Below are 14,558 nucleotides of genomic sequence, written 5' to 3'. Positions count from 1 at the left end.
ATTTAACAGTGGCATCGCTCACAATTGAGAGTAAGTTAACAGTAGCGTCGCTGTCGTTGGCCTGTTCGGATGTGTTTAGTGGGTGTGTTGTGCGCTAAGGTGTTTTTTTTAGCTGAACGGGTTTTCTTTACTTTGAAGCCTTTAAATACGGCCCCAAAAATAAAAATGCAATATTTTTAAATTAATCGATGTGCCGTCCAATCTAAATTGTATTTATTGTAGCTGCTGCCGCTGCTGCTTGTGTGTCCCGTCTCTTGTGCATTGCCAAGACAACAAATTTCTGTGCAAGCCATCGATTTTTCGCGCTGTTTAAAACGCGTCTTCAGTGTGTACGTGTATGTGTGGTACGTGAGTGTGCGAGGACCTTTTGTAAATACACACACATACAAACATAATTATCAAACTCAGGCAAGCGGCTAACAAAGATCCTGGACGCAGAAGCGCGCCATTGAAAACTGCTGCTCAGCTGCCGTCGAAGCAGCTGCCAGGCTACAACTACAACAACAACAACAACGACAATAAAACAACAATAGCAGCAACAATGCCCATTCACCTGAATGTTTGAATGTGTGTGCGTGTATAACTGTATAGGTCTGTGTGTGTGAGTGATATTTGTGCATTAAATTTGCACATTTTCGCGAATCCCAAGATCGACCGTCCACAAAACAACGCAAATTGCCATCCAAATTTATTTTATTATTTTTCGCACACACACACACACGCGCGCCGTCGCTGCGAACGGGAGCATTAATAGAATTTTAACAGACGTCCAACTCCAACTCCAACTTCCCAAAACACAGCAAAGCGTGAGTGCGAGAGAGAGAGTGAGAGAGTTAGAGTGCAGGCAAATTATGCCTTGGGGGAGCCGCTGACATTTTCATCAGCAGGAACCAGCAGCAACAGCAACAACAACCACACAGCAACATCACTGCATACGACAACAACAGCAGCATTGACTGAGTATCAACGCCGACGTCGACGTCGCTGGCACAGTTTTTCCTGCTGCTCTCTGTGGGTGAGTAACAATTTTATTTTACAGTTGTAGTTGTAGTTGTAGCGGGTAGAAAGTTGTTATCGAATATGATGGGAGGCCAAAAGAGCGACAGGGATTGGGAACGGCATTGGCGACGGCGACTGCGACTGCGACTGCGACTGAGTTAGACAGTGGGTGGGCGTTCAGGCTTTGGGTGTCATTTTAGCTGTTTGCTCTTGCGGTTGGCTTCAGCTGGCGTCGCACAGGCGAGCGCTGTTAATGGCTTTCGTTTGGTTAGCGCCCAGGTTGAAAGGTCGAGTCCGCGTTTCCTGCATGCTGCTCACTGCCAACCGCTCGCTCCTTCCAGCTGCCACTTCATTTATGCAGCGTCAAAACTAATTTCGCGTGTGTGTGTGTGCGTGTCTGTTGCATGACTGGAGCGATAATCGATTTGCCAGCAAAAAGCAAACGTCAGCAAAATCAGGAAGAGTGCAATTTCAGTCAATCAATCAGTCAATCAGTCAATCTGTCAGTCAGTCAGTCGGTGAGCCAGTCAACTGCTCCGGTTATTAAACATACATATACATATTTTGCTTAACATATTCAGTGGCTAATGATTGGGCTAATGATGAGGAACGGATGCTCGAAGTGCTTTTAATTACGCATCCGCGACAACAACAACGACAACAATAGTGCACTGGTGGCGCCACCTGGCGCTGAATGGGGCAAGGGGAAGTGGTGTCAGCTAAAAGAGAGTTTGCATTTACTTCAGGAAAATACTAATTAAGCTTCATTAATCCGTTTGACGTTGGAATTAATAGAGAAAATTCGAAGTGGCGACGCAGTTTAGCGAGTGAATAAAATGAAAAGCCAAAGAAATGGAAGCTTAGAGAGCTGTATTGCTGGCAAATTAACAGTTCAACGAGAAATGTGAGCGGATGTTGCCACAAAGAAAATATATGAAATGATATACATATATAAAATAAAAATATTGGATTCCATAAGGAGGAAAGTTTTATGAACTAAAACCATTCCGATTAAACAGCTTATGAGTAATTTAAATCGCAATTATTTAGCTGCGTATATTTAAGTGTTTGCTAAGATTAATTAGCTCCTAAGCTCTATAGTTTAAGTGGGGATATACTTGGCCTGAAGCCTACACCAATAGGGATTTCTATCAATTATATTATAAATTTCATTTACAAGTTTAAATTCTATGATAACACAAGTCTGACACATTTCTATTTTCTCAATAATGAAATCTTATCAGAACGATCCGAGTTTTTGCCAGCCTTTTTAGTTATTTCTAATGTTTTTCTTTTTTTTTTTCTGGCTGCATTCTAATGTGTGTGGCCCGTTTGTCTTATCGACGCTGATAACGGGTCTTATAAATAGATATATGCATGAACGATTACCCATGATTGTTCTGTATAGCTAAATTATTTCTGTAGACTCGTTTTCCACTGACTGCACTCCTCGCCGGAGCAATTTGATTCTGATAAAAAAACACAGTCATTGGAACTTGTTTTTCGAGAGTTTGCGAATTTTTTAACAATTGACGTTTTGTCTGGCAGCCTCTGTCTCGCTCTCTCCCCCCTCGCTCCGTCTGTCTCTTTCATTTTTTGCTTTGATAGAGCTTGCTATCAAATAAAACGCATTAGCATAAAGCGTAAAACTTGTCAACTTTTTGTTTTGTTTATGCTGATATCTTCATATATACATAAATTAGCACTGGCTTGGATTCGTTTTTGGATTGCCAAAATTTCAAGGTCGCAGCCCGAAAGCCCGCTGAATCGAAGCAGATGCAGAGCAGACCCTGAGAACAACTGCAAAGAAGTTTCAGTGCTCGCTCACAGAGTGAAGCGGGCATATGAGCTTTGTGTGTCTATATCGATGTCGCATTGCGATGCTTGCCAGCCCTGAACGAGTTCCGTGCAGTCAGCTAAGCCCGAGCGCAGTGCTCTCACTTGTTTACACTCATTTAACATATTGTTTGGCTCAGCTTTTGTTGGGTCTCGTCTCAGCTTACGCTGCACAAAAGGATTTGTGGCATTGCATTTCAAGCTGCGTCTCCTGACAATGAACAGCCGAGGCTAAGGCAAAGGCAAAGGCAAACGCAAAGGCTCTCAGGCGAGACATCTGGGCGTCTGGCACGCCTCCGCTTTATCCCGCCCCCTCGAACAAGTTATCCAAGTGTGTGGCCTCTAAAAATGCTTTTCTATTTTCGCTTTGCCAAGAGACTGGTCAATGGTCAGCTGGTCAGTTGTAGACGTGGCCATTATATGGCTCCGCACTTGCTGCCACGCCCCCCTCGAACGCCTCTTGGCTTGAGTGTCATGTGGCGCATGCCGCTGTGGAGCCCCTCCAAGCGTGAAGTGGGCTTCCCATAGTCGCTGCTGGTTGTTGTTGTTGCTGTGATTATATAGTTAGTTATATGTGAGCTGACGATGGGTAAGTGCAGGCATCGTTATATATAAAGTATATGTCATAAAAGAGTTTTTATTTTTCTTGCCGCGCTTTAAAAGAAAAATGAAGCAAACCAAAGACTTTCTCTGCCATATGACAAACAATTTCGGCTCTAGACGTAATTGCCACAGCAATGAGCTGTTAATGAAATCAAATAGACAGTTAGACAGACAGTCGGACGGACAGACGGCCAGCTGGTTGGCTAGGCGAGTTAACACTAGTCATCGTCATTCCAATATGATCCGAACTGTGCCCCTTTCGGCCAGGCCAATGAACGATCCGCCCTCGGAGCAGCTTAAGAAAAATTCAAGCAACAGCACAGTTTTTTCTTCTTCTGTTTTATTATTTTCTCATTTTTTTTTTGCGGACTTCTTTTCATTGCTTTGCCTATTTTTGGTCTAAAAACAACAACAGCTAAATAAATAGCACACTGTGCTACAGGGTTGTGAGAACAAACCATTTAAACTCGAGACACAATTTTGGACTTTTGCTTTGAGAAAATCATTTGATGTTGTTTATTTTCATTTCATTTGTATGTGGCAAAAGCCAGTAAAACGAACAATGTTTAGGCAATTTTTGATTATATATAGTACACCTTTTGATAACCAAAATTTAGCAACTGTTTATTGCAGCAGCTGTCGAAATTTTGAGTGAGACCTGAACGTAGTCTTACATACATATACAGATATTGTCCTACAGCACAAGCAAATTTACTTTGGAATCAGCTATAGATTTTATACAGTTATATGTATTCTTAATACCTTAAGTCATCAATGTTTAGATAGTAAATTCTTCAGTTTTAGTACGGAAAATCTATCATAGGATATATCCTAGTCGAGCACTCCCAACGCTTGCTTGCTCTAAATTTAATGCCAAGCTGTTCAAAAGGCAATCCGAGATGTATAGATTACGTAAACAGCAAATTAACTGATATACATAACTGATATGTGTGTAAGTAGATCAATTAACTCTTTGTTGAAAGGCTAACAGCTTGTATATGGATTTCCTTATCGCTAAATATGTCTACCAATTGCTGTGAGCCTATGGATTGGCATCCATATGGAGTAGCCAATTGGAGTGTAATGTGTGGCACAGTGTAATCCGTGTGGCACACAGCTCGTGGTTCTATGACTTGGGACGATTTCAGCGCAAGTTCTTTTGTCTCGAGTTTCGTTTGGTTCGTCTGTTGCTCAATCTTCGACTTTCAACAGATGCAAAACGCAACTTTTGCGTGCCGCATTCGCTGTTGACTGAGAAGCCGCCGAAAAAATTGTTTATCGTTTATGGCACTGGGCAACAGCAACAATAATAAAATAACAGCAACAACAACAACAGAAACAGAAACTTCAAAAAGCGCAGCGATTCAGTTGGTCGCTTCTTCCTGCTACTTGCTGCTTGGTTTGTTGTTGTTTAGCTCAATTGTTGTTGCTGTTGCTGTTGTTGTTGTTGCTTCCCAATACCCAGAGCCGAAACCGCGTTCGTGACAGCCCAGCTGGTCATGCCAGACAACCGCCCAACCGCCCCCTCTGTCTCTCTCTTTCTCTTTCTAGCTGTTTCTCTCTGTCTCTTGAGTCGTCTGCCTTCTCTTTGATTCATTAAACATGCGCCCCCCCAGCCCGCATTGCGTCTCCGCTCCCTGCCCAATGTACATTCAAAACAACTAAAAACAGGAGAAGGGGGAGAAGGAGGAGCAGCAGCAGGCGCGTCTAGCGTCGAAATAAAAAACAACAACAAATTAGAAATCATGCCTGGTCTGTGCAGGTGCAACGAAATAAAAACACCAAAACAACGAAAGAGAGATAGAAAGAGAGAGAGAGAGAGAGAGAGAGAGAGAGAGAGGGAGCGAGCATGACTGAGCGAGGGGAGCAAACAGAACCCGGAAGATAGTGCGCCTCGTTTGCCTCGGCCCCCAGCCCAGACCAAACCGAACCAAACAGAACCGAACCGAAAAAACTCTTTGCGCAGTTTTCAATAGCTGTCCCCAGCTAGAGGCACAAACTGGGCGCACAACTTGCAACTGCAACTCATTATAACTGTGAAACGCTGCTGGGGCATGTTGTAGGGGGCGGAGGCTAGGGATGGGGGCAGCAAATGCGGGCCTGGCCCTCCGATTGTAATTCGCGGCACAAATGTTTCACTTCATTTGTGTTTCGTGGGTCGTCGTGCACAGGAAGTGCTGCAGCCGAGGAAGAGGAGTGTACAATAAACACAAAATGGGGCGTGGCTGCTACCCACACATACACACACACACGCAGCTGTCCACCTGTTTAGCGCAGCGTGAGAATTTGCCAGCGTATTTGAGTATTTTCGATATCAATTAAAAGAGTCGCGACATTTGCATCCACCTACCCGAACATAAAAGTAAAATGAAAATAAGAAGAAGAAGAAGACGATCCAAACAAATTGGCTGCTTCTGGGTTCTAGAGGGGGTCACACACATGAGTCGCTGCTGCCCTCCACTAGACAGCACAAAATAAATTGCCATAAATGCGAGGCATGGAAATAAATTGTTTTCAATGCAACTGCCACAGCAGCAGCAGCAACAACAACAATGAGTGGAGAGAAATTTATGCAAGTGAACGTACAATATTTCCCTCTTTGATATATACTCGTATAGATATATGTATATGTATATGAGTTGTCCAACATATGGCAGAGAATTTGTTATGGAGCTAAGTTGGGAGAATGAGAGTGGGAGAGAGAGAGAGAGAGAGAGAGAGAGAGCGAATGCATGCCAAATGAGTGCATAAACATAATTCTTAAAATATGAACAAGTTCTTAAAGCAGAACTAATTCGAATTGGAGCTAGATGATTGTCGTGGGATGTACTTTATGAGCATTGGGCTCTGGCTCTCAACAGTCCATAAATCTATTGTCTATATACATACTATTATATTATTTATTCTAATATACTTGGTATGATAGCAGAGCTTATTATATACATAAATTGTTAGAGAAGAAAGTGAAACTAATTTTTGTTTAAAGACCTGCCCTAACAAGCGCCTTGGCTGATTATGTTGTCAAAATTAGTGATAATAGTATACCATTTTGTATATATAAACAGCTTTTACATCAAGTATAGCTCAAAATTAAAGTAAATCCACAATTAATTATATGATATATGATCTTTTTATACAAAAAGAAAGCCTATTCAACTGTTTCAATATAGAAATGGTCTTTAAGCTATTTAATATCATTAAGTTAAATGTACATCCATACAATAATTTATCACATATATAGAGGCTACATTTATTTGGGGAAATGTCTTAAGTGATATTATGCTGGACACATGCGTAAATTTATTTTTATTAATTTGTTGTTAATTTTCGAATATGTTAAATACACTTCTAAATCTTGACATCATTAATCATTCGTAATCTTGAGCATCAGAGAGCTTTCTTTTCATTTCGTGTTGTAATACGTTGTTTCCCATGCCATGCCATGCCATATACGAATTGTGGTGCTAATGTGCGGTGCATTAACTGGCCGCTGAACCGTTCGAAGAGTGAAGTCAAATGGTTTAGCCGCAGTGCGTCTGTCGCTCATTTGTCGCAGTGTCATGGCTGCAACCCCTGACCGCAGACCCTGCAACTAGTTGCCCCATGTAATGCCCCCCTTCCTGATTGCTCGACATGCGAATTAATGGGGGAAAATCCACGCAGCACAGAATTTGCAACTCTTTTGAGATTTTTTGCATTTTTTTGCATTTTTTTTTTTTTTTTTGCATTTTCGCATTTGCGCATCAACGCGTCTTTTCAGCCAAGTTAATTGCAGTTTTTGTTGTGATACACCGTTTGAATAACTTTAAGAGGGTATATGCCTCTAATGTTGTTAATAATATGCAATAAAATAAATATAAGCAAACCTTCTCTAAATTTCTTAAAGAGTGTATTTCATTTATGTCTCAGCTCTATTTATTTTCTCTATTTCATTTCATTTATTTTTCATTAAATACAGAGTATCACGCAACTTGTCATAACCCACTCTTCTGTTCTGGCTCTAATTAACTTGGCAATGTCGCCGGCAGTCGCTCTGACTGCGTTGGCTTTACTTCTGCGCCTCGAAGCGCCTTAATCGAATTAGGTGCAGCCACAAATTGAGCTCAGCTCAGCGCTTGCTGCACTCATTGATTGGAGTTAATGAGCCGTAAAGGCAATACATATGAACAAATCTATATATATATGTATACATATATATATGATGTGTATCATCTCTGCAGCCACCTGCTGCTGTGGGCGATGCTCGCCTTGAACCTGGCCAGCCTGCTGCAACACGAGCTCCATTTTCCGGCTTATGCAAATCACTCTGTGCCTCCTTGCCTTGGCATAGAATCGCGACCATGCCATCGACAACTCAATCTCGCGCATTGCCAGGGCCATGTGGATCGATGCGCAGCGACAACTTCATTTGCAGCCAGACACTTGGAAGGGTTCGATGGCAAGCAGCTGCCGCGCTGTCTGTATCTGCCACATACATACATATTATTCTTTTTTTTTTTCATTCCAATCCAGCTGCAACTGTGTATGTGTGTGTGTGTGCTTATCTGCTTTATGGCTATGGAAATTGCTACGTTTTTCTTCCTCGCCTCCTCCTCGCTTCGCCACAAAGTCGCCGCCTTGTGCGACACTCAGAGTCTGCCTTCGTCTGGCTGGGTGGATGATTGTCGCCTTCTGCTCGCTCGGCGCGCTTGAAGTGCCCTTCATTAGACCGCTGCCATCCACTCGGCTCAGACTGCGCTCTTCTTCTTCGTCTTCTTCATCTTCTTCATCTTGTGCAGCACTTCATCAGCCGCTTGGCGTAAACGAGCTTTAAGGCCACTTCTAGGCAGCCTTTAACATGTTCTAGCCAAGGTCGTTTAACAGGATCGTGCACAAAACGGGTTTGGCAGCCTTGGTGCCCATGTGTGCCCGCCTCCTCGCCCATTGTGATGGGCATCCATAGCCAACCGAAAATTTTGCTTTGAGCTGCCTCAACACAATTCACAATTGCAATTAGCCGCAAATGAAATTCCAATTAACTACAAATTGGAGCAGCTTCATTATGTTTTCGCTTTTTGCCGATGGACAATGATGAAACCACAAAAAGTTTGCCAAAAAAAAGAAGAAGAAGAAATAAATAAACAATCTCTGGCAGTGCGCATAACAAAGCAGATACTAATGATGCGTGCTTGAAGCTGCGAAAACAATAGGAAATCGGGTGTAGGTAGCTTAAGACGAAGCTTAAATGCCCTAGCTTGCAGCATAATAGGCCACAAAATGCGAGGGTTGCCTGAAGATTATGCCAAAGTAAAGTAAAGTTAAAGGAGAAATGAAATTTGCCATTAAAAAAATAAAAAATAAGTAAATTAATATAAAATAAATATAACCAAGATTTATTATTATTAATATATTATTAGTTTATTTATTTATTATTTCTTAATGGCAAATTCAATATAAATACATATAAATATTTTCAAATTTTTATTTTTTATTTATAAATACGAATTCCAATCCATTAATCCAGTGTCCATGATTATTATGATTTCCTAATATGATTAGCTTGTTTTATATGAAACTTATTTGACTTGAGGTTCAATTGGCACATCGTCTAGATTGAGCTGAAATAATGGCATTCTCAATCTGTTTTCCACATCTTGGCCAAGTGGCGAATGCCACATGGCAGATTTATAAATATTCTACAACTGTTGATGCTGCTGCATGATGCATGATGCACGATGATGGGCTGTGAAATGAATTGAGTGGCCCAGAACAATGCGAAAATGTGAATTGGAAATGCAAGCAGATGCTGTGGCTGTGGCTGCAACGAAATGTGGCACGAATTTTGGGGCGCGTAACTATGTAGTTCTATGGGTCAACAAATGTTGGCAATTCAGGCAGCCCGCTTGGCTCATAAGTTATGGCCGTATTTCGTGTCCCCGTTGGGTTGTCAGGTGTGAACTAGTTCAAGTCGATCAAGAGCCTGGCCCACCTGGTCGTCGTCAGCAGCTGTCCAGAGTCGTCAGAGTAACTGGCAGATGTGGACACAGAATGTTGTTGCATGTCCAACTTGACCGCAAAAGGCCGAGCACGGCCGCCTGGTAGCCCGAGGGGCAGCAACGGGATCTCTCGCTGCGACAAGTGGCATGTGGCATTCCCCATTTGCCAAAAGGTCGTTGGCGTGTGTGCCAGGGGAGGAGGCGAGGCAGGAGCGCAAGCAAGCGAAATGCCAGAATCCCAAAATACGCGCGTGCAGCATGCAAAATTTGGGTCGCCACGAAGTGAATCATACGACTAAATGCGCTCTCTCTCTCTCTCTCTCTTTCATTCACACTCTCTTTGTAGGTAGTGAGCTGTCATGTCAGGCACGCTTTTCGAGATGGAGGATCCGCAGCAGCAGCAGCTACAGCAGCAACTGGCAAGCGATGCCGAGCAGCAGCTGGCCATGTGCCTGTCCAGCCTGGAGCTGGGCGAGACGACGTCACTGAGCGTGGTGGCTAGCAGCACCACCACCAGCACGATAACCACACAGAGCAACTGCGATGGCAGCGACAGCGGCTTGGATGTGCCCAGCAGCTGTTGCCAGTCCCGGATCACCTTGCAGCGCGGCCTGAGCAGCACCAGCGGCGGCTACACCAGCAGCAATGGACTGGAGGAGATCTACGACAGCTGCGAGCTGCACCTGGCGAGCAACGTGTCGCCCAGCGACCAGAGCAGCGAGTGCTCGCAGCGAACGCCGCCGCGCCGCTTCAATGGCAGCGTCAAGAAGAAGGTGGCCATGTTCGAGCCGGAGCCGGAGCAGCTGCAGTCGGGCGCAGGCAAGACGCAGGAGCAGCTGCGCGGGCGCGTGGCCAACTTGAAGCGCGCGGCCAGTCTGCCACGCAACGGAGCGCCCACGACACCGGCGAGGGAGAAGCCACGCCTTGCCAACTCCAGTTCGTTCCGCGCGCCGGCCAGCACGGTCACGCCGGTGCGTACGCCACGCCCACAGAAGCCAGACACGCTGCCCAGCGCGCTGAATCGCGCCCAGTCCGTGCAGCGGCTCGCGCAGGTGCAGCGCACGCCCTCACTGAGTCGCGCCCGCACGCCGGGCACGCCCTCCGAGGACGGACGCTGGCCGGCGAATCGCGGCGCCGCCGGCCAGCGACGCGGCATGTCTGTGACTCCGGATGTGATGGCCAATCGCATGCGGGGCAGTCCGGCACCAGGTGAGCTTCGAAAATTCCCTGCATTCCTCTCAAGCTTCTCTGACCATTCCCCTCTTAATTGCAGGAGGCACTCTGCCCCGCCGTCGCAGGCAGCAGTCCGTGGAGGATCTAAGTGCTGGGCGTCTATCACGCAGCAATTCCATCAGCCGAGCAGCTGTTGTGGATTCCCGGATGACCTCGTCAGTCATGGTGATGCCCACGAGCCGGCGCAGCCTGGCACCGCCCACAGTCAGCGCAAAGGTCAATTCGCTGCGTCGCCCACAGCCGCAGCAGCTGGCAACGCCCAGGACACGCATCTACCATGAGACGGCGGTGCAGACGGCGCTGACCAGCGAGGATCTGGAGCAGGTTTTGGGTGGCGGTATGCTGCAGACGCGCGCCCTGGACGCCGTGGAGCAGCTGGATCAGAGCACGCAGGCGGAGCCGGACCAGCGTGATCATGAGCTAGAGCAGCTGCGCCTGGAGGTGCGCCAGCTCAGCGGCAAGCTGCAGCGCGAGCGGGAGGAGAAGCTGGCCATGCAACAGGAGCTGCATCTCAACACGGAGCGTGTCATGGGCATGCTGGAACTGGCGCGCGTGGTCAGCGCCAGCGCAGGCACGCCCACCTCCGAGGACAGCGGGGATGGCAGCGGACATGACAGCCTGCTCATGCTGGAGTCACAGATTCAGATGAGCGGCCATGAGCTGATCGAGCGCCAGCAAGAGATTGGGCAGCTGCGTGCGCTGTGCCGCGCCCTGCAACAGGAGATGCATCGCTCGCTGGCCACGCAGCAGCTGCTGCTGCAGGAGAAGGCCGCCATCGAGCAGGAGTCCAGCGAGCTGCAGGACTTCCTGCAGCACGAAAAGGCCGCCCAGTGCGATGCGCTGCGGGAGCTGGAGACGGAGCACTTGACGGCCAAGGCGCAGCTGGCCAATCGTGAGGAGGAGGCCAAGGTGCTGCGCGACGAGTGCCGGCATCTGGTGCGGCTCAACGAGCAGCGGCGCCAGGAGAATCGACTGCTGCAAACGAAATATGCGGCGCTGGAGAACAAATCCCGAGAGCTAATACATCAGCAGAATGCGGCGGTGGCGGGCGCCTCGACGGCCCTGTCGGGCCTGCATGCGCGGCTCGACAATCTGGTGGAGCAGCTGGTGTGCTCCTACAGCATATCCGAGCAGGATTTGGAGGTGAGCTGGAGAACTACCAGAGCTCAAATATCAACTAACGATTTGTTTTTGCAGGACACACGTTTCCAGGCAGAGTCGCTGGCCGCAGAAACGGAGCACGCCCAGAATGGCCTCAAGCCCAACGGCTTGGACCTGCCATTGAATCCAGCAACGGCTGGCGATGCTCTGAACACTCTGGTACTCACCAGCGATGGCTCCTTGTCGCCGCAGCGCAATCAATCCTTCATAGCTGCCGTTATTGGTGCCATTCGTCAGGCCACCACCCACTCGGGAAAGCGACTTTCGCTGCGGCAGGCGGGCAAACGTCACGGCCAAGGAGCTGCAGGAGCAGGCGCCGCAAATGCCGCGACAGCGCTCAACAACAACGAACAGGCCAACCACAATGGCAACGAAGGTAGGGCAGAGCTAGTTATAACAGAGCAATGGCTATATATGCATGTGTCTATTCGCAGATGATTCCGATTCCACGGAGATGCTGGACTCTGAGACGGAGGTAAGTCCTACAGCCATTGCCCAGTCCCTGGAGCTTTTCACATCTGTTCCCTTGCAGCCTTGCTTGCTCATGATGGACAATGTGCTGGAGGATGTGGTGCAGCCGGACTCGCACTCGCACAACATGGTCTCCTCCTGCACGGGCATGATCTCGCAAATCGAGCTACCCACAGAGCTGATCAGCCAATGCAGTCAGCAGCAGCAGCTGCAGCAGCTGCAGCAGCATCAGCCGACAGCCGCTGGCAATAGCGACGATTCACTGCAGCAACTATCGCAGGCCATAACCAACCGCCAACAGATGGAGCTGCATGTGCACAAGCTCAGCGTGCTGCCCAGCAAGTGAGTAACACAATAAATCAACTATCAGCTGGATCTAACTGCTTCGTCCACAGCAATCGCGAGCAATGTAATACGGAGGAGCTCAGCTGCCACGACTCGCTGGCGGAGCTGCCCTCGTTGATGGAGTACAGCACGGCACAGGCAGTGGTCGACCAGGTCATCGAGGTGGACACGCTGGTCACCAAGCTGCTCAAGGTGCTGCGACTCGTTCAGCTAGACAACGACAACTGCATACAGCAGCTGATCGTGGACAAGTGAGTGGCATTCCATTTCCCCTGCCCTTATCGGAATTTATACTGAAATTTCACTTCCTCCACAGAAATAAATTGCAGCAGCATAAGGAGGATATGCTGGAGAAACTAAAAGACCTGGAGGATGACAACCTGAAGCTGCAGGATGAACTGATGGATGCCACACAGGAGCTGATGATTAAGGGCAGCGACCTGAGCGGCGCCAAGGCGGAAATGCAGCGACATCGCAACGAGATCGACGTAAGGTTTTAGCCACGTTCAATTCATGGACTACATTTAATTTTTTGTGTTGCGCACCCTTCGAAGACATTTCTATATATCGTTATATCGTTTAGTCGCCAGATATATAATCTTATGTTAAACAGTCGCGTTGCAGCTGATCTTATCTTATATGTTAATCGTATTTTTAGTCTTACGTATTATTTGATTTAGAATAAACCGAACTCTTGGCCTAATTTACGTTCATCATTTGACTTGTTCAGTTTGCCATCATCATCATCATCATCATCATTATCGTCATTATTCAGATCAAGTCATCTATATCATTTCTTGTACTTTGTTTCTCATGCCAACGATTTGTATAATACTCATTCGTAACCGTCAACGGACAGTCCCAGTCACAAATCAAGTTCAGAAGCGCACTCTTTCGTTTGAAATGAAATCCGTTAACTAATTGCCATAATGCCCATAATGCTCCCTGTCCTGATTCTCGACTTGCTTTCGCTGTTGTTGCTGCTTCGGTTTGCTGTTCGCTTTTTGTTGCGGCTCAATGACAGCGCCTCAATGAGGACATCTGCACGCTGAGCACGCTCTGCAGCAGCTACAAAAAGCTGTCGCCCACCACAGAGTTTCCGCCCATGCAGCTGCTCTCGCCCAACCAGATGCCCGAGCAGGGCGACGTCCTGGGCATACTGAATCTGCTGAAGATGTGGCATGCGGATGGACAGCTCCTGGATGAGCGTGTCAGCAGCTATCTGCGTAAGGTGTTCGGCAATCAGCCAACGGTGAGCTATCCTATTCCCACCTATCTATGGCAAGCAAATAGCTAATTCGGCTTCCTGATATCCACAGGTCAACGGTGCTCCCCAACAGGACAACAACAATGTGGAGCGTCTGCGCATCTATGCCAACCAGCTGGAGCATGTCAGTCGCGTCCTAGACGATTGCCAATGCCTGACGGAGCATACGATGCTGCAGCAGCTACGCCGTGACATGGAGATCGTGCGGCTGAATGCCAATTGGACTCAGCTATTGGAGCTAAACGAGCAGCAATGCGATCTCAATGCCAATGGCGGTGCGGGTGTGCCCACGTCCCGGCCCTGAACCGTGTCAAATTGTCGTTAATTCTCTAGTTAACTAATAGTACTTAAGAGTTGTTCCACACGTAGTTAGTTAGAAATGTTTGCGTCCAACTCGAAGCAAGTGTGTGAAGCTTTAAAGCCGCTGCAAACAACAATTTATTTAGCTCGATATCAATTACTTTTAGCCTCCTTAACTAATCTGAACTGTTTCGAAATTCAATTAACAAACTAAATTAACAAAATCTTTGTCTTTCAAGCTAGTATTATGCCAAGTCCAAATTTACTATGGGAAGTTCTCAAATTACTAATTTATTACAATTTCAAGTTGCTGGCGTTGAAGCGATCTCTCACAAATTTTGTTGCATACTTTCAGGCGGCAGCAAAAT

General features: G+C 46.9%; 1 protein-coding gene across 2 annotated transcripts; it reads left to right on the top strand.

The window, feature by feature from the left end:
- Nucleotides 1-31: 31 nt before the first annotated feature.
- Nucleotides 32-14,376, top strand: corn (microtubule-binding protein cornetto). Of its 2 annotated transcripts, XM_018100495.3 has the most exons (10): nt 32-1,015; nt 9,760-10,622; nt 10,687-11,789; nt 11,844-12,183; nt 12,242-12,282; nt 12,340-12,620; nt 12,674-12,874; nt 12,940-13,111; nt 13,648-13,875; nt 13,943-14,376. In XM_018100495.3, the coding sequence occupies exons 2-10, from the start codon at nt 9,773-9,775 to the stop codon at nt 14,192-14,194; spliced, it is 3,468 nt and encodes a 1,155-aa protein (XP_017955984.1). In that variant the 5' UTR covers nt 32-1,015; nt 9,760-9,772; the 3' UTR covers nt 14,195-14,376. The 2 variants fall into 2 exon arrangements, with proteins under 2 accessions (XP_017955984.1, XP_017955986.1); XM_018100497.3 differs by lacking the exons at nt 13,648-13,875; nt 13,943-14,376 and adding an exon at nt 13,483-13,624.
- Nucleotides 14,377-14,558: the final 182 nt, after the last annotated feature.

This window comes from Drosophila navojoa, chromosome 4, assembly GCF_054131105.1.
Source record: "Drosophila navojoa isolate 15081-1374.11 chromosome 4, UAZ_NAV_1.0, whole genome shotgun sequence".
Taxonomy (NCBI): domain Eukaryota; kingdom Metazoa; phylum Arthropoda; class Insecta; order Diptera; family Drosophilidae; genus Drosophila; species Drosophila navojoa.
This window is presented reverse-complemented; position numbering and strand designations above follow the sequence as displayed.